Source organism: Phocoena sinus, chromosome 12 (assembly GCF_008692025.1).
Source record: "Phocoena sinus isolate mPhoSin1 chromosome 12, mPhoSin1.pri, whole genome shotgun sequence".
In the NCBI taxonomy this organism is placed as follows: domain Eukaryota; kingdom Metazoa; phylum Chordata; class Mammalia; order Artiodactyla; family Phocoenidae; genus Phocoena; species Phocoena sinus.
This window is the reverse complement of record NC_045774.1, coordinates 60,833,208-60,856,856: the sequence shown is the minus strand read 5'-3', so window position 1 is coordinate 60,856,856 and position 23,649 is coordinate 60,833,208. Positions and strand designations below refer to the sequence as shown.

Below are 23,649 nucleotides of genomic sequence, written 5' to 3'. Positions count from 1 at the left end.
TCTCACCATAAGGACAGGGACACTGGCAGTAAAAGTTCTGTAAGTACTCCTTGGTGTGAGCACTCCCAGATGCCACCATTAGCCCCAACAAAGAGCCCAGGTAGGCTCCAGTGTTGGGTCACCTCAGGCCAAACCAACAGGGAGGGAACCCAGCCCCACCCATCAGCAGACAAGCAGATTAAAGTTTTACTGAGCTCTGCCCACCAGAGCAACAGCCAGCTCTACCCACCACCCATCCCTCCCATCAGGCAACTTGCACAAGCCTCTTAGATAGCCTCATCCACCAGAGGGCAGACAGCAGAAGCAAGAAGAACTACAGTCCTGCAGCCTGTGGAACAAAAACCACATTCACAGAAAGACAAGATGAAAAGGCAGAGGGCTATGTACCAGATGAAGGAACAAGGTAACACCCTAGAAAAACAACTAAATAAAGTGGAGGTAGTCAACCTTCCAGAAAAAGAATTCAGAATCATGATAGTGAAGATGATCCAGAACCTCGGAAGAAGAATGGAGGCAAAGATAAAGAAGATGCAAGAAACGCTTAACAAAGACCTAGAAGAATTAAAGAACAAACAGAGATGAACAATACAATAACTAAAATGAAAAACACACTAGAAGGAATCAATAGCAGAATAACTGAGGCAGAAGAACAGATAAATGACCTGGAAGACAGAATGGTGGAATTCACCGCCACAGAACAGAATAAAGAAAAAAGAAAGAAAAGAAATGAAGACAGCCTAAGAGACCACTGGGACAACATTAAATGCACCAACATTCGCATTATAGGGGTCCCAGAAGGAGAAGACAGAGAGAAAGGACCAGAGAAAATATTTGAAGAGATTATAGTCAAAAACTTCCCTAATATGGGAAAGGAAATAGCCACCCAAGTCCAGGAAGCAACGAGAGTCCCATACAGGATAAACCCAAGGAGAAGCACGTCAGGACACATAGTAATAAAATGGCAACAGTAAAAGACAAAGAAAAATTATTGAAAGCAGCAAGGGAAAAATGACAAATAACATACAAGGGAACTCCCATAAGGTTAACTGATTTCTCAGCAGAAACTCTACAAGCCAGAAGGGAGTGGCAGAATCCAACAACACATTAAAAGGACCATACACCATTTATCCCAGGGATGCAAGGATTCTTCAATATATGCAAATAAATCAATGTGATACACCATTTTAAGAAACTGAAGAATAAAAACCATCTGATCATCTCAATAGATGCAGAAAAAGCTTTTGATAAGTTTCAACACCCATTTATAATAAAAACTCTCCAGAAAGTGGGCACAGAGGGAACCTACCTCAACATAATAAAGGCCATATATGACAAACCCACAGCAAACATCATTCTCAATGGTGAAAAACTGAAAGCATGTCCTCTAAGGTCAGGAACAAGACAAGGATGTCCACTCTCACCACTATTATTCAGCATAGTTTTGGAAGTCCTAGCCACATCAATCAGAGAAGAAAAAGAAGTAAAAGGAATACAAATTGGAAAAAAAGAAGTAAAACTGTCACTCTTTGCAGATGACATGATACTATACATAGAGAATCCTAAAGATGCCACCAGAAAACTACTAGAGGTAATCAGTGAATTTGGTAAAGTTGCAGGATACAAAATTAATGCACTGAAATCTCTTACATTCCTACACACTAAAAACAAAAGATCAGAAAGTAAAATTAAGGAAACAATCCCATTCACCATGGCAACAAAAAGAATAAAATACCTAGAAATAAACCCTCCTAAGGAGGTAGAAGACTTGTACTCAGGAAACTATAAGACACTGATGAAAGAAATCAAAAATGACACAAACAGATGGAGAGATATACCATGTTCTTGGATTGGAAGAATCAATATTGTGAAAATGACTATACTACCCAAAGCAATCTACAGATTCAATGCAATCCCTATCAAATTACCAATGGCATTTTTTATAGAACTAGAAGAAAAAAATCTTAAAATTTGTATGGAGACACAAAAGACCCTGAATAGCCAAAGCAGTCTTGAGGGAAAAAAATGGAGCTGGAGGAATCAGACTCCCTGACTTCAGACTATACTACAAAGCTACAGTAATCAAGACAATATGGTACTGTCACAATAACAGAAATACAGATCAATGGTACAGGATAGAAAGTCCAGAGATAAACCCACGCACCTATTGTCAACTAATCTATGACAAAGGAGTCAAGGATATACAATGGAGAAAAGACAGTCGGGGAAAACTGGACAGCTACATGTAAAAGAATGAAATTAGAACACTCCCTAACACCACACAAAAAAACAAACTCTAAACGGATTAGAGACCTAAATGCAACTGGACACTATAAAACTCTTAGAGGAAAATATATGAAGAACACTCTTTGACATAAGTCACATCAAGATCGTTTTTGATCCACCTCCTAGAGTAATGGAAATAAAAACAAAATTAAACAAATGGGACCTAATGAAACAAAAGCTTTTGCAAAGCAAAAGAAACTACAAACAAGACGAAAAGACAACCCTCAGAATGGGAGAAAATATTTGCAAATGAATCAATGGACAAAGGATTCATCTTCAAAATATATAAACAGCTCATGCAGCTCAATATTAAAAAAACAAACAACCTGATCGAAAAATGGGTAGAAGACCTGAATAGACATTTCTCCAAAGAAGACATACAGATGGCTGAGAAGCACATGAAAAGCTGCTCAACATCACTAATTATTAGAGAAATGCAAATCAAAACTACAATGAGGTATCACCTCACACCAGTCAGAATGGGCATCATCAGAAAATCTACAAACAACAAATGCTGGAGAGGGTGTGGTGAATAGGGAACCCTCTTGCACTGTTGGTGGGAATGTAAATTGATACAGCCACCTTGGAGAACAATATGGAAGGAAGTTCCTTAAAAAACTAAAAACAGAACTACCATATGACCCATCAATCCCACTACTGGGCATATACCCAGAGAAAACCATAATTCAAAAAGACACATGCACCCCAATGTTCATTGCAGCACTATTTACAATAGCCAGGTTATGGAAGCAACCTAAATGCCCATCGACAGACGAATGGACAAAGAAGATGTGGTATGTATATATATACAATGGAATATTACTCCACCATAAAAAGGAATGAAATTGGGTCATTTTTAGAGACGTGGATGAATCTAGAGACTGTCATACAAAATGAAGTAAGTCAGAAAGAGAAAAATATTGTATATTAACGCATATGTGTGGAATCTAGAAAAATGGTACAGATGAACCAGTTTGCAGGGCAGAAACTGAGACACAGATGTAGAGAACAAACGTATGGACACCCAGGGGGGAAAGTGGCAGGGGGTGGTGGTGTGATGAATATGGAGATTGGGATTGACATGTATACATTGATGTGTATAAAATGGACGACTAAAAAGAACCTGTTGTATAAAGAAATAAAGTTGAAAAAAAAAAGAACATATATATCGACGATTACCTTAAATGTAGATTAGATGCTCCACCCAAAAGACACAGATTGACTGAATGGATACAAAAAGAAAACTCATATATATGCTGTCTACAAGAGACCTTCTTCAGATCTAGGGACACATACAGACTGAAAGTAAGAGGATGCAAAAATGTATTCCATGCAAATGCAACTCAAAAGAAAGCTGGAGGGCTTCCCTGGTGGCGCAGTGGTTGAGAGTCCGCCTGCCGATGCAGGAGATACGGGTTCGTGCCCCGGTCTGGGAAGATCCCACGTGCCGCGGAGTGGCTAGGCCCGTGAGCCATGGATGCTGAGCCTGCGCGTCTGGAGCCTGTGCTCCGCAGCAGGAGAGGCCACAACAGTGAGAGGCCCGTGTACTGCAAAAAAAAAAAAAAAAAAAGAGAAAGCTGGAGTAGCAGTATTCATATCACACAAAATACATTTTAAGATAAAGATTGCTACAGGAGACAAAGAAGGACACTACATAATGATGAAGGGATCAATGCCAGAAAAAGATATAGCAACTGTAAATATATATGCACCCAACATAGGAGAACCTCAATTTATAAGGCAAATACTAACAGCCATAAAAAGGGAAATCAACAATAATACTGGGAGACTTTCACACCCCACTTTCATCAATCGACAGATTATCCACACAGAAAATCAATAAGGAAAACACAGGTTTAAATGACACATTAGATCAGATGCACTTAATTGATATTTATAGAGCATTCCATGCAAAAGCAGCAGAGTACACATTCTTTTCAAGTGCACATGGAACACTCTCCAGGATTGAGCACATGCTGGGCCAGAAAACGAGCCTTGGTAAATTCAATAAAATTGAAATCGTATCAAGCATCTTCTCTGACCACAACACTATGAGATTAGAAATCAACTACAAGAAAAAAAAAAAACACTGTGAAAACCACAAATATGTGGAAACTAAACAATATGCTACTAAACAACCAATGGATCACTGAAGAAATCAAAGAGGAAATAAAAAAATACCTAGAGACAAATGAAAATGAAAACATGATGATCCAAAACCTATGGGACACAGCAAAAGCACTTCTAAGAGGGAAGTTTATAGTGATACAAGAAAAAATCTCAAATAAACAACTTAGTCTTACACCTAAAGCAACTAGAGAAAGAAAAACAAAACCCAAGGTTAGTAGAAGGAAAGGAATCATAAAGATCAAAGCAGAAATAAATGAAATAAGAGATGAAGAAAACAACAGAAAAGATCAATGAATCTAAAAGCTGGTTTTTTGAAAAGATAAAGTTGAAAAACTTTAGCTAGACTCATCAAGAAAAAGAGGGACAGGGCTCAAATCAATAAAATAAGAAATGAAAAAGTTACAGTGGGCACCTCAGAAATACAAAGGATCATAAGAGATTACTACAGGCAGCTATGTGTCAATAAAATAGATAACCTGGAAGAAATGGACAAACTCTTAGAAATGTACAACCTCCCAAAACTAGATCAGAAAGAAATAGAAAATATGAACAGACCAATCCAAAGTACTGCAATTGAAACTGTGATTTAAAAAATCCCAACAAACAGAAGTCCAGGACCAGACAGCTTCACAGGCAAATTCTACCAAACATTTAGAGAAGAGTTAACACCTATCCTTCTGAAACTATTCCAAAAAAATCGTAGTGGAAGGAACACTTCCAAGTTCATTCTACGAGGCCACCATCACCCTGATACCAAAACCAGATAAAGTTATCACAAAATATAGAAAATTACAGGCCAATATCACTGATGAACATAGATGCAAAAATCCTCAACAAAATACTAGCAAATCAAATCAAACAATACATTAAAAGGATCATACACCATGATCAAATGTACACCATGATTTACTCCAGGGATGCAAGGATTCTTCAATATATGCAAATCAATCAGTGTAATATAGCACATCAACAAACTGAATAAAAACCATATGATCATCTCTATAGATGCAGAAAAAGCTTTTGACAAAATTCAACACCCATTTATGATAAAAACTCTCCAGAAAGTGGGCATAGAGGGAACATACCTCAACATAATAAAGGCCATATTTGACCAACCTACAGCTAACATCATGCTCGACAGTGAAAAGCTGAAAGCATTTCCTCTAAGATCAGGAGCAGGACAAGGATGCCCACTCTTGCCACTATTAGTCAACATAGTTTTGGAAATCCTAGCCATGGCATTCAGAGAAGAAAAAGAAATAAAAGGAATCCAGATTGGAAAAGAAGTAAAACTGTCACTGTTTGCAGATGACATGATATTATACATAGAAAATCTAAAGATGCTACCAGAAAACTACAAGAGCTCATCAATGAAATGGGTAAAGTTGCAGGATACAAAATTAATACACAGAAATCGTTTGCATTCCTATACACTAACAATGAAAGATCAGAAAGAGAAATTAAAAAAAAATTCATTCACCATAGCATCAAAAAGAATAAAATACCTAGGAATAAGCCTACCTAAGGAGGCAACAGACCTGCACTCTAAAAACTATAAGATGCTGATAAAAGAAATCAAAGATAACACGAACAGATGGAAAGATATACCATGTTCTTGGATTGGAACAATCAATATTGTCAAAATGACTGTACTACCCAAGGCAATCTTCAGGTTCAGTGCAATCTCTATCAAATTACCAATGGTATTCTTCACAGAACTAGAACAAAAAAACTTAAAATTTGCGTGGAGACACAAAAGACCCCAAATAGCCAAAGCAATCTTGAGAAAGAAAAATGGAGCTGGAGGAATCAGATTCCCTGACTTCAGACTGTACTACAAAGCTACAGTTCAAAACAGTATGGTAGTGGCACAAAAACAAATATAGATCCATGGAACAGGATAAAAAGCTCAGAAATAAACCCACGAACCTATGGTCAATTAATATACGATAAAGGTGGCAAGAATATACAATGGAGAAAGGACATTCTCTTCAGTAAATGGTGCTGGGAAAACTGGACAGCTACATGCAAAAAAAAAATGAAATTAGAATATTCTTTAACACCATACACAAAAATAAACTCAAAATGGATTAAAGACCTAAATGTAAGACTCGAGACTATAAAACTCTTACAGGAAAACATAGGCAGAACACGCTTTTACATAAATCACTGCAATAGCTTTTTTGATCCGTCTCCTAGAGTAATGGAAATAAACACAAACAAATGGAACCTAGTTAAACTCAAAAGCTTTTGCACAGCAAAGGAAACCATAAACAAAACGAAAAGACAACCCGTAGAATGGGAGAAAATATTTGCAAATGATGTGGCCAACAAGGGGTTAATCTCCAAAATTTTCAAACAGCTCATGTGGCTCAATATCAAAAAACAAACAACCCAATCAAAAAATGGGCAGAAGGGGCTTCCCTGGTGGCGCAGTGGTTGAGAGTCCGCCTGCCGATGCAGGGGACACGGGTTCGTGCCCTGGTCTGGGAAGATTCCACATGCCACAGAGCGGCTGGGCCCGTGAGCCATGGCCGCTGAGTCTGCGCGTCCGGAGCCTGTGCTCTGCAACGGGAGAGGCCACAACAGTGAGAGGCCCGCGTACCACACACCAAAAAATCTGGAAACAGTAAATGCTGTAAAGAGTGTGGAGAAAAGGTAACCCTCCTACACCATTGGTGGGAGTGTAAATTGATACAGCCACTATGGAGAACAGTACTGAGGCTCCTTAAAAAACTAAAAGTAGAGCTGCCATGGGATCCGGCAATCCCACTCCTGGGCATAAATCTGGAGAAAACATGGTTCGAAGGGATACATGCCCCCATTATTCACTGCAGCACTGTTTACGATAGCTAAGACATGGAAGCAACCTAAATGTTCATTGACAGTTGAATGGATAAAGATGTGGTACATATATACAATGGAATATTACTCAGCCATTAAAAAGAATGAAATAATGCCATTTGCAGCAACATGGATGGACCTGGAGACTATCATACTAAGTGAAGTAAGTCAGACAGAGAAAGACAAATATATGATATCACTTATATGTGGAATCTAAAAGAAATGATACAAATGAACTTATTTACAAAACAAAAACAGACTCACAGAGTACAAACTTATGGTCACCAGGGACGAAGGGAGGGGGGAGGGATAGATTGGGAGTTTAGGGCTGACATGTCCACACTGCTATATTTAAAATAGATAACCAACAAGGACCTACTGTATAGCACAGGGAACTTTGATCAAGTCCGTAAGAACCTAAATGGGAAAAGAATTTGATAAATAATAGATACATGTATATGTATAACTGAATCACTTTGCTGTATACCTGAAACTAACACATTGTTAATTAACTATAACTCCAATAATAAAATAAAAATTAAAAAAAATATTTTAAGCTCCAAAGTATTGAATAAATTCTGAGATGTGATTTGTGAGGAAAAAAAAAAAGAAAATTACAGGTCAGAGTGGTGGAGAAAATAGTATAGATGTTAAAAATATCAAAGTTTAAATTTTTCATAAGTTACAAATCTATAGTATTCTTGGATTCTAAGTGCACTGCTGGCTAAGATTAATGAAGGTCACACTTAAATAGTTCACAGATTGGTCTGTTAACATCCAGAAGGACTAAAGTAATTTTCTTTGGTCTTGAAAATACCAGCCAATAACCTCTCTCATTAGACTGACCCTTCTGGATTCTAATCAAAGCTTATTTAACTGTCATTTGTGGGATTCAGCCACAAGCCTGTCAAATGTTGAGAAAGCATACTGTTCTATTTTTTTCTGCTACTTGATTTAGCACAGACTATTTGATCCATTTCAAGGGCAACCCAAATAAGAGAAAGGCTGAGGTGCTCTTAAATTAATACTTGTTCAAAGATGGAGATTTGGACTTGTTAGTAATACTGACCCGTGTAAAATATTAAAAAATAGATTCCTGAGGAAAGTCAGGTGCTCTTCTTTACTCAGTGGGTGTGTAAGCAAACGTCTGGCACGGAGGTTGACTCTAATCTGGACGCTGTGGATGACGAGCAGCAGGTAAAGGAACAGCTGCCTAAGTGTGCAAGTGATTAGTCTGTGTTGCCAGATCACCTCCACTGCTCTTCATTTATGATTACTTCTTTTTGGCTGGAGGATATGCTGCCAAGCTGGCACCTCCTTCTCCCATATTCCTTCTTTCTGCCAGTTTACAGGGGAGTGTTTTGGAGAAAAACTGCCAGCACTTCCTTGCACATCTTACAGATTAAATAAATTGCATCTGCTTAACACACACAGCCTCTGTTGGCCCAGGGAACCAGACAAGCTGTTTGGACAGTGACCTCAACTGATATTTTGTGTTCTAGAAATGTATTCAGTTGAGGAGGGGATATCACGAATGGCATGAAAACCTTGCTCTTTCTTGGGTTGCAAACTTGAGCCCAAGTACTGGCTCCACCACCACTTACTAGCTGTGTGATCCTGAGCAAGTCATTGAACATTCTTTGTATCTCAATTTTCTTCTCTGTAACCTGAACAATAATCTTATTTGAGGTAAATATTGAAAGACCTCTACTTCCTTATTTAATGAAATACTAGTCAAAATCCCACTGTAATTTTCCTTTTTCTCACAGGGTGGGGGAGTAATACTTGTCAAATTGATCTTGAAGTTTCTCCAGGAAAGGAAAAATACAAGAAGAACCAAGAAATGCTTGAAAATGAATGGGGGAGACATGCCCTACCCAGTCAAAATAACTAAATGTGGTACTGCGGGAAGGTACATAAATCAATGAAAGAGAGAACAAAGAAAAATTTATATGTTGCATATACTAGAGCTATTTAAAATTAATAGTGACAGGGCATATTGTTCAATAAATGGGATGGGACAGCTAAATGTCCATTTGGGAAAAAAAGCTACAAGGTTTGATATTTTATTCTAGGCTTTAGTTATTTCCTCCTTTATGAGCTTGGATCCCAAAATCTCAAGGGCTTCTTTCATCTAAAATAATGCATTATTACATTAAAGGCTTAAGAATTATCTACTTAGAGCAGGACTTCCCTGGTGGCTCAGTGGTTAAGAATCCACCTGCCAATGCAGGGGACACAGGTTTGTTCCCACATGCTGTGGAGCAACTAAGCCCATGCACCACAACTACTGAGCCTGCGCTCTAGAGCCCGTGAGCCACAGCTACTGAGCCCGCATGCCACAACTACTGAAGCCCACACGCCTAGAGCCTGTGCTCCACAACAAACAAGATAAGCCACCACAATGAGAAGCCTGCGCACTGTAACGAAGAGTAAGCCCCGCTCGCCATAACTAGAGGAAGCCTGCATGCAGCAATGAAGACCCAATGCAGCCAAAAATAAATAAATAAATAAATTAATTAATTAAAAAAAAAGAATTATCTACTTAGGTGACAGATGAAGGCATGAGAGTGGACAAGATCATTGAAGAAGACTACCAAGGGGTCTGTGGTTGGAATATTGGGGCATACCTACATTTAGGATGGGGATGGAAGAAGTGGACCAAAGGTGGCCTGCGTCAATGACCAACTTATTTTCTTAAGGTCATAGAACCCAAGGGAGGAAGGTTTTAAACAAAGGTAGCTCGGTCGGTGCTCTGTGGTGACCTAGATGGGTGGGATGCAGGGGGAGGGAGGTCCAAAAGGGAGGGGATATATGTATACATACAGCTGGTTTGCCTCGGTGTACAGCAGAAACAAAACATTGTAAAGCAATTATACTCCAATAAAAAATTAATTTAAAAAAATGAAGGTTGAGGAAGGTCATATGAAAAGAGGTTAAGATGATTGAAGGCTGGAAGGAACATTATGGGTTAGACACGTAGGACATGACCAACTTTCCTCAAGAAAGAATTTTCCTAGTAGTAAGATTAAACCAGGGGCTTCCCTGGTGGCGCAGTGGTTGAGAGTCCGCCTGCCGATGCAGGGGACACGGGTTCGTGCCCCGGTCTGGGAAGATCCCACATGCCGCGGAGCGGCTGGGCCCGTGAGCCATGGCCACTGAGCCTGTGCGTCCGGAGCCTGTGCTCCACAACGGGAGAGGCCACAACAGTGAGAGGCCCGTGTACCGCAAAAAAAAAAAAAAAAGATTAAACCAGCTTTCCTCAAGAAAGGAAATGACCAGCTTTCCTCAAGAAAGAATTTCCCTAGTAGTAAGATTAAACCAGAATCAGTGAGGTGACAGCAGGCACACACTAACAAAGGATTCTGTCCATATGTGGAAAGAGGTGGAACTCCAGCTTAATGGGGAAATAACTGGGGAAGAATTTCCAGAAGCAACTGATTTTTTTGAACCTGCTACTAAGCTATAATACTCTATGTGCTAGACACTGAGCTGTATGTCACTAATTTCCAGAGCAAAGCTGCAAGGTCAATGTTGTTTTCACCTTACAGGTGAGGATTTGTAAGCCAGCATACAAACAACACGTACTAACTAGTTTGGGCTAGTTACTTAAGCAGTCTAAGGCAGTTTTATTAAAGGAGGATAATGCTACCTACACCTTGACACTGTTCTGAAGATTAAATTATCAAATTATATATCTATGTATATACAAACGTTACATATCTATGTATGTACAAACGTGTAGAAACACAAACAGAAATGTGTAGAATAGCATTTTGTAGGAACTTAATACATATTCCTGGTACCATACTTGAGAAAAATAGCAATGCGTAAGGTATAGTCATGGTGGCATAACTGAATTTAACTGCAGGCTTTCTTTTATGTGTACCCAGCTTTATTTTGAACCACCACCTTTAACGTACAGGTTTCTCCTCTTCTTTTGTTAGGTATTGGATGTGAGTAGAGAAGGCAAAGAAGAAGTATTCTACGGGCCTACACTTCCTTTTGCTTCCAATGGAATAGCAGCATGCTTCCTCCCAGCTCCGTATTTCACATGCCCTAACCTTCAAACTCTTCAAGTGCCTCATCACAGGATTGGCACCATCTGAAAAGCCAGTGCTCTCTTAACAACCAGCATGAACACGAGGAAGAAACAGGCCTGACTTTTGGATACTGGGCATGAAAATACTCAGTGCTCAATGCTTCCTTGTTTTGTTTTCTAGATCTTCTGTTCAGATAAACATTAGCAAAAAATGAACAGTTTTCTAAAATACACATTATTGAAAACGCTTGTCACGCTTCTCAGTGTGTGTCAATATACAGTACAATATGTATGACTTTTATGGTGGTGTAGCTTAGTGCTAACTTAATGGTCCATGGATCTTTTAAGCATTCTTTGTACACTTTGTCTAATCAGTGCTGTCCAGGACATTACCCTCTTAGTAAGGCAGTTTATTCCACAAGTACTGCCATCAATGATCTTAAAAAAAAATTGTCAGTACTTAATCTCTTTACTACTTAAGCCTGGGATTGTAATTTTTCTTTTAAAAATTTAACATTATACAGCCCTGCTGTATAAGTAGAGGCTCATCATTATGACATCATAAATTTTTAAATGCCATATTTTATTCAAGGTAATACAAATAATAGAAGTACACCGGAACAGCAGATGGAATACCCAGATTTTTCACCTTGGTTGCTCTGTTACCTTGGGCCAGGAGCTTAACTTTACATTGCTTCAGTTTTCTCACTTTTTAAGTAGGGCAATTATTGATTTCCATATTAATTCAGAAGAATGTTTTAAGGATTAGGCAAATGCTCTGAAGTACTTTGCCTAAGAAAAAAAAATGTCACTCAAATTACAAGGTATTTTACTGTTGGTTAGAACCTTGTAACTGAAAAAGATTATTTTTGAAGTTTAAAAATTACTAGATAGAACTTGGAACACAAGCTATGAGATAAATGATTCTGAAAAGCAGGTGAAAGAGACATGCTAATTATGAAAAAGGGAGTTTACTAAAGCCAAAGATTCCTAAACTTGTATAAACACTTGCCTCAAATAATAAGTCTCTCAAACATTTCATCTAAGATCATTTAGTGAAAAATGACATTTTAAAGCTCAGAAAAAATTAGTTGTACTAATTTCGGTACCATAAAGTGCTCTGACATAAATTTGAACCTAGTATCAGTAGTTCTGATAAAAGTTTTTCCACTTTCTTAAAGGTTATGTCAATCTTGAGCACTTGTGGGATTCTTCTCTACCACCAATACATATTTTATTACTACCATTTTTAATAATGCATGAGAATTTTTTTAGGCTAGGTTTTTGGATTTGCTTTGTCTATAACAAAAAATAAAAAATAAAACAACTCAATAATCGTATTTGAACATAAATTCAACAAGTATAATATGAGTTTTTCCCCTTAATCTTGTTAGGATAAGTCACCTTTATTAAAAGGAAGATTTTACTTTTTTTCCTTAGTTTTATCATTCAGCAATCCTTGTCTTAATGGGAAATTGTCATTTTATTCATGTAACCACTTTTAGTAATCAGAAGTGAAAAAAAAATTTTTATTCCTAAATATAGAATTCACTAACTTTATATGATACCTAAAACATTAATTAAAAAAAAAAAAATATATATATAAATAAAACTTTTGGTTATTTAGATTAAAGGCCAGGAAGGGAGACTAGGGGTAAGAAAAAAATGGTAAATTTTTAAAAGAACAGATTTTGTTGACACAAACAAAAAGCCTTAAGAATATCTGTACAGTTCTGAAAAGTGAAAATTGATAATTGACATTTAGAAGGAAAACAGAGAGTCTCTTTAAAAGGTATAAACCATCTAAATTAAGTTTTTAAAATGCCTTACCATGTCAGGAAAATGGTCTCCAGCGTTTCAGAAATCTTTTCAACAAGGACCTAAACAAGAATTTCAGATTTACTAAAATTTCTACTTGACACACAGATTTTCCATCCAGTAGTTTTACCTTTTAAAACAATCTATTTTTAATCCCAGACTCTCTACCCAATTAATGAAAGGGAAGGTCTAAAAGTGAACTTGCTTGAATGATAAACAGAAAGGCAGCCCGAGATTATTGTAATTTCTGTGTACACTTCTATTTATTTAAAACAAACGAGTATATATTATCAAACCTCTCCTCAGTGAACTTTAATGTATTATTCTGTAATATTACAGAATTGAAGTCAGAATTTTTTAAAGTTTTACATAGTTTCCAGAAACACTTACAGACAAAGAACAGCATCCAAAGTACAGCACCCCTCCCCTAAAAAGAAAAAACTTAGATCGCTTATAATTCGATCCTTCCCTCAAATTACTGATCATAAGAGCTAATAAGAAAAATTCTAGAAAACAATGTTTGGTCAAATAAACCAAGGCCCACTGAAACTATTCAAATATATGTTCTCCATTTAAGTGAACTATCCTACAGTAATTCATCTTCCATTTTTACTCTTCAAAGTTAAAGACCATATTGTATTTATATTTAAATTATTAATTTGAATTTCCAAAAGACTATGAAGCTTCCAACAGTTTAAACATCATTTCAAGATTTTACTTTAAAAAAGAAAAAGAAGTAACAGATATTAGCAGTGTTCTTACTCTAGGAGGAAAAGCCAGAAAAGACATGAATCTCTAAGATAAAATAATATGTATGTAAAATGCAATAAAATTCCTTAGATTTTTAAGAACAAAATGCCAATTGGTTATTTTTAGGGTGTTTTTCATCCTTTTTCTCTTCTCAGTTTAACCACATGTGTACTGTATACCCTTCAGCCATTACAATAGCTGAAAAATTAACTTTTCTTTGTTTTAGCGGAGTATAAAAGCAACAGGAATAATAAGATAAAAATTATTCCTGTAGGTAACACGGTTCATTTTTATTTTGGTTTTCAAAGAGTCAATCTGTCATAAAGAGGCAGTTGAATAATCACAGGTGCAGTGTCAGTTGAATATATACATTTTTTATTATATCTCATTACTATATACACAAATAACTTAAAGCACACATATGCCCAGAATTTTTCTAAAAGCACAATCCACAAATGCAATGAACTGGATAACTATCAGCATACCAAAAACTTCAGTAAGCAGAAGTTGGTAAGTTCATTTGGTACTGATTTTGGTAATCTTACCGAACAGTTTATCACAGAATCAAAATATAAATCTCGTATCTTATTAAATATGTGAAAGAATATGCTATTTTGCTAGCTTCCCAAACCAACTGTTTTAAGCAAACAAAGCACGTTATTTATACTAGCATACTCTATACTTGACTGACAAGGCAATATTTTTAACCCTAGGAGGAGTAGGCAGGAGATCAGTTTTTGGAAAATGTAAGGTTTATGTAAAAAGTCTATCAGTCAAAAAGCAGTGGTTTAGTACAGAGAACACAGTTTTCGGTGAGGTTTCTATGATATCCATCTTTTATCTTTGAAACACAAGTGCTATGTTACTGTGTAGGATTAGGGAAGGTAGGTTTCCTAAAGGCTTTTCCCAACTGCAAAGGCTCATCAAATTTTTATATGATATATAATCCTAACAAAGGGGAAGTAAAAATAAAAACTGCCAAAGATTCTGTGAAAGTACATGGAAATGGGCTCATGTAATTGGTTAAGAACAAAGTAGGTTTAAAAATTTATGATGAAGCATGGAAGAAGATAAAAATAACAATGCATAATGAAAACACACACATAGTCTAACAACTCACAAATAATATTTTACTTACCCCCCAAAATAGAAAAGGTCAAATATGCTTAGTAAGAAAAGAAAATATGCTAGGGATAAGTAAAGATATAAAAAGTTTTAAACTTTGAAACTCTTCTAATACAAATGAACAAAATACTAAACGATTTTTGTGCAGAGACAATACTCCATGTTTTTTTCGTCCCCTATGGAAACCTAATTAAATGTTCAACTGAAATTTAAATCGTAACCAAATCTGTGTCTAATAAAGTCCTTTCATCACCCTGTTGTCTTTCAATCGTCTCTTCTACACTCCATCCGATATTTTAAATAAATTATTTGAGTGGAATAATTACATATCCAACATGTATATTTTCATTTTCTTCCTGTTTAAGTGTCTTAAGGTTAGGTTTCTATAGAAATGATGGTATTCTAATTGGCAAACTGAGTGAGGCCCACAGCGTAGAATGAACATGTCATTCAGAGAAAGCAGCTAAGACAGTCTACTTTCCTGCTTGAGGTAAGTTTGGAAACAGAAGGTATAGCGTCAGATGGCAGAAGTCTCCTGACTGAAGGGCTTGAATGTCAGCTTATTAACAATGGGAAGTAAATGGAGGTCCTTGAGCAGAAAAGAAGAAGAAAGAAGTATTTTAGGAACACTAATGTCAAAACTATGTGAAGAATAAATTTCAGGAGTCCAGAGATAAGAAGGAGATTATAGTACCCAATAGAAAAATGTTTGGATGCATGAAATGGCAAAAAGAAAAAAATCACAAGAGCTTATAAGGTGATCAAATGAAAAGTGGGGAGCAATGAATCCAAGAAATGTCATGGCTAAGTGACTTGGGAAAGTGGTGTATTCTCTGGGTAGAAAATGAAGGCATGAGCTAGACTGGAAACAAAGATGATAAGGGCAGCTTGACATGTTGCCTTGAGATTTCAGGAGAATCCAACTAGACAGGTTTAGAGAAAAATTAGGACTACAGATAGAAAAAAATTATAAGCTAGTTTTATCAGTTCACTACTACAAGAATGTTGAGACAGAGCAGGTGAAGGGCTAGATCTTACCAGTAGGGACAAGAAAGAAGAACGTGTATGTAGGAAGGAGCGATACTGCTGAGGAAGGGATGAGAAGATAAAATGCAATGTCACAGAGGCCCCAAAGACCAAGAAAAATGAGAACACATTCCAGATCTGACCAAAAGAGAATGGCCTACCTTACAATGGTAGAAGCAGCCGCCTCAGGGATTACAGGGTTTTTAGGGGAAAAGGAACATTAACGAAGCAAGTATAGGTACTCTTTAGTCTGGAAAGGGAAAAAGACAAGACTATAGTAATAATTTACGGGTCAGTGAAGATTCTTAAGAAATGGAACAGAGTCATACATTTTCTTTTTTTCTTCAATAAAACAGCTTCTTTAAAACTTTACTGATACATAAATTAAAAAAAATATATATATACATACACAGGTATTGTTACAGACTTTTTCTTGTTACTGATTTTTTTATGTATAAACTTTAGTTATTCTTGGTATCTACAGCTATACACCCTAATGCATGATTCAGCAGCAGATTTTCTTAACCCTTAAAAAGTTTCATAAGCTAAGGAGCAAGATTCTCCAAGATATCTTTATCAATTTCCCTTGGGGGTGAAAAAATATATATATATATATACACACACACACATAAACTCTTTAAAGGCATCCCATTAAATAGTTTAAATTTCAATTGCTACAACTTGCAAAATAATGCATCATTCATTTAATAAGTCACTATCATAATGAAAAGAAACTCATTGCTATGAAGTCTTAGTAACCTTAAAGAGGCTTTCATTCATCCCATTTATTGAATTAAAAACAGTTTATTTGGGGGAAAAATAAACCATTTATATGTCATGAAGTCCTTTAGACTTCACAGATTACAATTAGGAAAGGGTTATTATCTATAGTTTCCCGATTGCAATGCATTTCATTTTAAAAGATACTTCTTGAGTCAGAAAAGGGTTGAAATGTTTTCCTGAAGGAATAGTAGAACCATGATAAACACTAGATGCTCAAGAAAAAAAACTAAATTATTTCAAACTTAGCAAACATGACATGTAAGAAAACACTGAAAAGAAGTGGGATCTTCATCTAGGACATACCATTAGAGAAAGAGGAACAAAATTAGGAAGTGTTCTTCACCTTTGTGCATGAGATAGAGTGATCATGTCTGTACACCACCAACCAGAACATAGGTCAACAAATACTTTCACATACATTTAAATTATATGATTATAATTATAAATCAATTATCCCACTGATTCCTACCAGAACATTGTGAAATTTAAAAAAAGGTTATTATTCATTTTTCTCCACTAAGAAACAGGCTCAGAAAGGTTAAGAACTTGCTCAAGGTCACAAAGCAGAGCTGGGTTTGAGACCCAGGTGGGTTCCCAACACTAAGATTGGAGCACTTTTTACCAAATAATGCTCATTAGAAAAAGGAGTCAAGGACAAAAGTCCAACTGGTGGAATGAATCTGAATGAAACAGTTAAAGGGTTGAGAGATGAGCTGCTACAGGAAACTAAACTGGCTCCCTTCAAACATGTAAGATGCTAGCTTATAAAAGGCTCTAATTGAAGAGCAAGGAGATAAATCAGCTGACTTCTCAGACCTCTTCTGTTAATTTTGTAAACTTAAAAATTTCCAGAATATTATTTATTCTCTTTTCTTAAAGGCTTTTGTTTATCCTCCTCCTGATCTGTCTTTTAATGACAACTCCAAACGAAAGGATGAGTAGAGGAAAACATCTGGCAACTGCTGGAACCCAAGTATTGATATAAACACTGTTGGCCCAAGTTTAAAAAAAAATACATATTATCTGTATAATCATTTAGCCAGATTCAGTCTCATTCCTCATAGAGTTAAGGGTGCTTTGTAAGGATTTTATTAACTTGCCTCACGCACAGTATAAAAAAGGATAACAAATATACTGTTCTATCTCCTGACCACCCCTCCAAAAAAAAAAACCCAGCATAGGGCAGCCAGGTAATTTGAAATAGTATCATAATAAAATATAACTTGTAAGAAAACAAAAACAAAACAGAAATAAATTACTCACAAGGCAGAAAGTCACATTACAGTAAAATGGCCATGGATCAACCAGTACAAACCTGCTTAGACATACACACATAACACTCCCAGTTAGGAAAAGTTTCTTTAGTTTCACTAAAACCTCTTCAAAATAGAATGCAGTTTTACCAAGTTCGAAAGCTCCTATAACATATTTAATTAACTTTTATTTCCTTATTTATATACTTTATACTTACAGGTATGAAAGGAAAAAAATCCTAGAAAGTATTTTTAACAGAACATTATACAATTAATTAAAAGTAGGAGTCAGAATGGTGCAAAGTGACTTTAGATAGTTATAATTAATATTGAGGATGAATCACAAAATAGATTCAATATTATCATCTTGTAGTCTCTGTATCTCATCTTGTCCCACTTGTCCTAGGTGAGATAAAAGTTTGCTATAGGCTTCCCTATAAAGAAAAAAGAAAAGAAGACAGATATATATTTACTACATTTTCCATTATTTTTCATTTAAGTCTTTACAGACTGAGCCTGCTTGAATGTCTACTTGTCTATACACACCATACATGGTGTAATTAAAGTACTTTGACTCTTTAACATACTACTTTTGGACATATGAAATATAGTATGAGTAATGACCCTTCTAAAACAATCTCTTTAGGAAATACAGACTTATACCCACCCCTATGTTTCATTACTCTAAATAGTCCAGCATTATCTTCAGCTGGGTTGTAATCTATTAAAAAAAAAAAAAAAAAGCCTTGATCTATTTCTGACCAAAACCCATATTATCTAGTTGAGTCACTAATCTTATTCACTGGAACACACTCCAAATTTTTATAAGTGGAAAATAGGCCATTTCTAGAAAATGAATCTAGATTTCATAATCATTGTCCGAAAGGATATAATCAAATTATCAAACATACCTTTGTGCAATATTTCTGCCAAGGCCCCATTTCCTCTCTGAACTCTTCAGAGATTGAGTAAGGGTAGAAATCAAGTGGATAACAACCTGTTGGTCCAATGCTGCTACTGTTTCTAAAATGCTGTAAATCTGATAATCATATCTCATACCATAATCCTCGATAAATTTCCTGAAAGTAAAACAAGTTACTTAGAATTACTTCTGGGGCAATTCCTTGGGCTGGTATCTGTATGGCAACAAGCTGTAACCTGAACACAAGAAAGATCATTTCATGTAAGATTACCATAAGGATTTAGATGCCATATGAACACTATTTAACACTTGAAAATAAAGAACAGAAATGGCTTCAGTATGAGCTATGAACAGAGTGGAGGCATTAGGAGAAAGGGAAAGGGAAGAGCTGGAATCCCAGGAGGAAGAATAAGGGGGAAAAAATCTAATCTCAGGGACTTTTTTGCTATAGTGTGCATGATGAAATCTAGATGGTCAGGATGTAGAAGAGACTAAAACAGCAAAGAGTCCAGTTTCCTAGTTATTTTGTATATCTTTTAGTTATTGCTAACTCTAGATAAATCAAACAATATTTCTATGAGGAAAGCAAGTTATTTGAAATAATTTTTATATTCTTTAACCGATCAAGAGACTTTAGACCCACAGAAGACCTTTTATTAATAAGAATTATATATTTTAATCCTAAAATTTCCACTCTCTCCCTCCGAGAAAATAAAAGTCACCTAGCTCAATAAATTGTACTTAACAAACATGCAATCTTTGTTCATATAAAATCTTTCCTCCTCTTAGGGTTTTACAGTTTTCATAAATCCAGTATTTATTTCAAATTATCACAATTTAAATAAACTGTAAACAACTGACAAGTGCCAACTATGTGATGAGAAAGAAAACTGAGGAATCAAAAATCTAACACAGAATGAAGGAAATGGACCCAAACTATTTATCACGGTAGTGCTAGGGTAGAGATACATGAAATAAATGCGAAATAACTGGTAGAAACTGTGAGAAAGAAATACTTAAAAGTACTGCCCTAACAGAAAGCATAAGACTCTATAGGGTGCAAGGCAGGAAAATAAAAACAAAACAGAAAATGTTTCTCAAGTTGCAGTTATTCTTGTGAAGGAACAACAGATCTACAACGTCTATGCTTCACAATTACATACAGTGGAGCTTTCTGGGTCCACAGCATCTAAAGTGAGTAGGAAAACCAGTGACAGGCACTTTCACAGTGGATCCTGAGTAGCATGTTTAGCAGCTCCAAAGCCTGTACACCTGTCATCATGACTCACGTTTCCCACTTTTTCCTCTTAAACACATGCAAGAATCTTCCTTACTAAATTCTCAGGTAATTTTACGTCAGCTCACTTATCTTTCTCCTCGGTACTTTTATTTTTTAATAAAACAACATAGCAAAACCACTGCCAAAAATACAATTGAAACTACAAACAAGTAGTAACACATTATGTTTTGGATAATTAGTTATTTAAAAAACATGTTGGCTGTCAAATGGCTGGCAATAGTCTTCTTGCCAGTTGGCATATTTTCCAGTTACCTAAACACAGAAGTCAGCTGGGCGGCAGGTTCTCCTCCTGACCCCACTTGGCAGGCTTTGACCATGTATTGCAGGTTCTCGGTGGCCAGCCTTTTAACTAGGAGGAAAATTTACAGCATTACACATTTTGTCTGGTTTGACCATCTGGATCCTCATTTTTATGAGCACTCTAGATTTAGAAAAACATGTTGTTTTCTTAAAGTATCTACATGCTTTTTTGTTATTTTTCAAAGTGAAATAGTTACGAGCTTTTGTTTTGTTCTAAAGTCTCCCTATCTTCCATTTTAAGAAAATATAATACACTTAACAAGTCTATTTTTTACAACCCTGTAACTGAAAAAACACATGTGAAGATAAGTCTTTCTGTTAGAAAAGAGCCCATATTCAAAAACACTCCAGTATCCTAACCTTGCAAACACTGTTACATACTGATTAAAGATAACCTTTAATAATTCAGCTGATTTAGAGACAAGCAGGTTGATTTTTTTAATTCATAAGCATATTCCTCCCACTAACAAACGTATAAGTAGAAAATTAGAAACTAAGTTTACCTTCACTTAAAATTAGCAATATATATATATATATATATATAAAATCAACTATTTGTGATGCTAATTTTGTTTTGAAAGAGAGCAAAGTTACAAAAAGAACATTTATGTTCTTTCAGTATTTAACCAAATCCTTTACAACTGTGCACTTGTACATAAAAACGGCAACAACAAAAAAAATCAACAAAGAATGTAGAAAATTCACCATGTTCCAAGTGCTAATACGTTTTTGTTATGCTGTTTTTAGAACATTAAATATAAGTAGCTGGGGAAAAAAATTACTTTCTCTAAGAACAAGGAAAATTTAAGAAACTGTAATCCACTATGGCAAGAGTACAAAACATGTGATGCACATGAAGTTAAATTAATTAAAATGAAGTAGCAGATAATGTTTTCCATAGCATGACGATAGTGGATAAGGAAGATACAGCATACTTGTCTTTATTGAGCAAATAAGTTCTCATATTAGATGTAATCCTAAAGCCAATATAACTGTTTCTTTTTAAAGATGTTTTCTTGAAAAAAACAAAAACAAAACCCACAAGCTCTTCTGTGGAAAAAGTACCAGAACATGAAGAAATAGCCTTCACAAAGTATTAACAGTAAGCATTGTTTTTAAAAATAACAGCTTTATTGAGGTATAATTCACACATAAAACCCAACTTTTTAAAGTGTACAACTCATTGATTTTTAGTATATTCATAAGAACTTTGAAGTTATCACCACTATCTAATTTCAGAACATTTTCATCACCTCCCCCCAAAACCTTACACCTATTAGCAATCTTTCCCCATTTTCTTCCTCCCCTAGTACCCGGAGACACTGATCTACTTTCTGTCTCTACGGATTGTCTATTCTGGGAATTTCATATAGATGGAATCATACAACATGTGGTCTTATGTGACTGCCTTCTTTTCACTCAGCATAATGTTTTGTTTTTTTTCACTTAAAAATTTTATTTATCTATTTATTTATTTTTGATTATACAATGCAGTGTTATCATCAACTATAGTTTCTAACCTATCCATTAGATTCTCAGACCTTATTCATCCTATAACTGGAAGTTCATACACTTTTTTTAAACATTTTTATTGGAATAAAATTGCTTTACAAATGGTATGTTGTTAGTTTCTGCTTTATAACAAAATGAATCAGTTATACATATACTTATGTTCCCATATCTCTTCCCTCTTGCATCTCCCTCCCTCCCACCCTCCCTATCCCACCCTTCTAGCTGGTCACAAAGCACTGAGCTGATCTCCCTGTGTTCTGTAACTGCTTCCCACTAGCTATCTATTTTACATTTGGTGGTGTATATATATCCATATACACACCACTCTCTCACTTTGTCCCAGCTTACCCTTCCCCCTCCCCATGTCCTCAAGCCCATCCTCTAGTAGGTCTGCATCTTTATACCCGTCTTGCCCCTAGGTTCTTCACGACTATTTTTTTTTTTACATTCCATATATATGTGTTAGCATACGATATTTGTTGCTCTCTTTCTGACTTACTTCACTCTGTATGACAGACTAGGTCCATCCACCGCACTACAAATAACTCAATTTTGTTTCTTTTTATGGCTGAGTAATATTTCATTGTATATATGTGCAACATATTTATCCATTCATCTGATGATGGACACTTACGTTGCATCCATGTCCTGGCTATTGTAAATAGAGCTGCAGTGAACACTGTGGTACATGACTCTTTTTTGAATTATGGTTTGCTCAGGGTATATGCCCAGTAGTGGGATTGCTGGGTCGTATGGTAGTTCTATTTCTAGTTTTTTAAGAAACCTTCATACTGTTCTCCATAGTGGCTGTTATCAATTTACCTTCCCACCAACAGTGTATGAGGGTTCCCTTTTCTCCACACCCTCTCCAGCATTTATTGTTTGTAGAATTTTTGATGATGGCCATTCTGACCGGTGTGAGGTGATACCTAATTGTACTTTTGATTTGTATTTCTCTAATGGTTAGTGATGCTGAGCATCCTTTCATGTGTCTGTTGGCAATCTGTATATCTTCTTTGGAGAAATGTCTGTTTAGGTCTTCTGGCCATTTTTGGATTGGGTTTTTTTTTCTTTTTTTTTGATAATGAGCTGCATGAGCTGCTTGTAAATTTTGGAGATTAATCCTCTGTCAGTTGCTTCATTGGCAAATATTTTCTCCCATTCTGAGGGTTGTCTTTTCATCTTGTTTATGGTTTCCTTTGCTGTGCAAAAACTTTGAAGTTTCATTAGGTCCAATTTGTTTTTATTTTGATTTCTCTAGGAGGTGGGTCAAAAAGGATCTTGCTGTGATTTAGGTCATAGAGTGTTCTGCCTATGGTTTCCTCTAAGAGTTTGATAGTGTCTGGCCTACATTTAGGTCTTTAATCCATTTTGAGTTTATTTTTGTGTATGGTGTTAGGGAGTGTTCTACTTTCATTCTTTTACATGTAGCTGTCCAGTTTTCCCAGCACCACTTACTGAAGAGGCTGTCTTTTCTCCATTGTATATTCTTGCCTCCTTAATCAAACACAAGGTGACCATATGCATGTGGGTTGATCTCTGGGCTTCCCATCCTGTTCCA

The 23,649-nt window shown here is 36.0% G+C and overlaps 2 protein-coding genes across 3 annotated transcripts in view; one reads left to right on the top strand and one right to left on the bottom strand.

The window, feature by feature from the left end:
* The window catches only part of KLHL32 (kelch like family member 32), a 242,965-nt gene extending 230,421 nt beyond the window's left edge, over positions 1-12,544 (top strand). Inside the window, exon 11 of the mRNA XM_032651502.1 lies at positions 11,205-12,544. Coding sequence (XP_032507393.1) covers positions 11,205-11,366 — 162 coding nt within the window. The 3' untranslated portion in view covers positions 11,367-12,544. The remainder of the gene's footprint in view (positions 1-11,204) is intronic.
* A 1,681-nt stretch (positions 12,545-14,225) lies between these two features.
* The window catches only part of MMS22L (MMS22 like, DNA repair protein), a 153,121-nt gene continuing 143,697 nt past the window's right edge, over positions 14,226-23,649 (bottom strand). For both annotated transcript variants that reach the window (XM_032651496.1, XM_032651494.1), the window contains exons 23-25: positions 20,529-20,625; positions 18,966-19,133; positions 14,226-18,488 (exon numbers count right to left, since the gene is read on the bottom strand). In XM_032651496.1, coding sequence (XP_032507387.1) covers positions 18,395-18,488; positions 18,966-19,133; positions 20,529-20,625 — 359 coding nt within the window. In that variant the 3' untranslated portion in view covers positions 14,226-18,394. The remainder of the gene's footprint in view (positions 18,489-18,965; positions 19,134-20,528; positions 20,626-23,649) is intronic.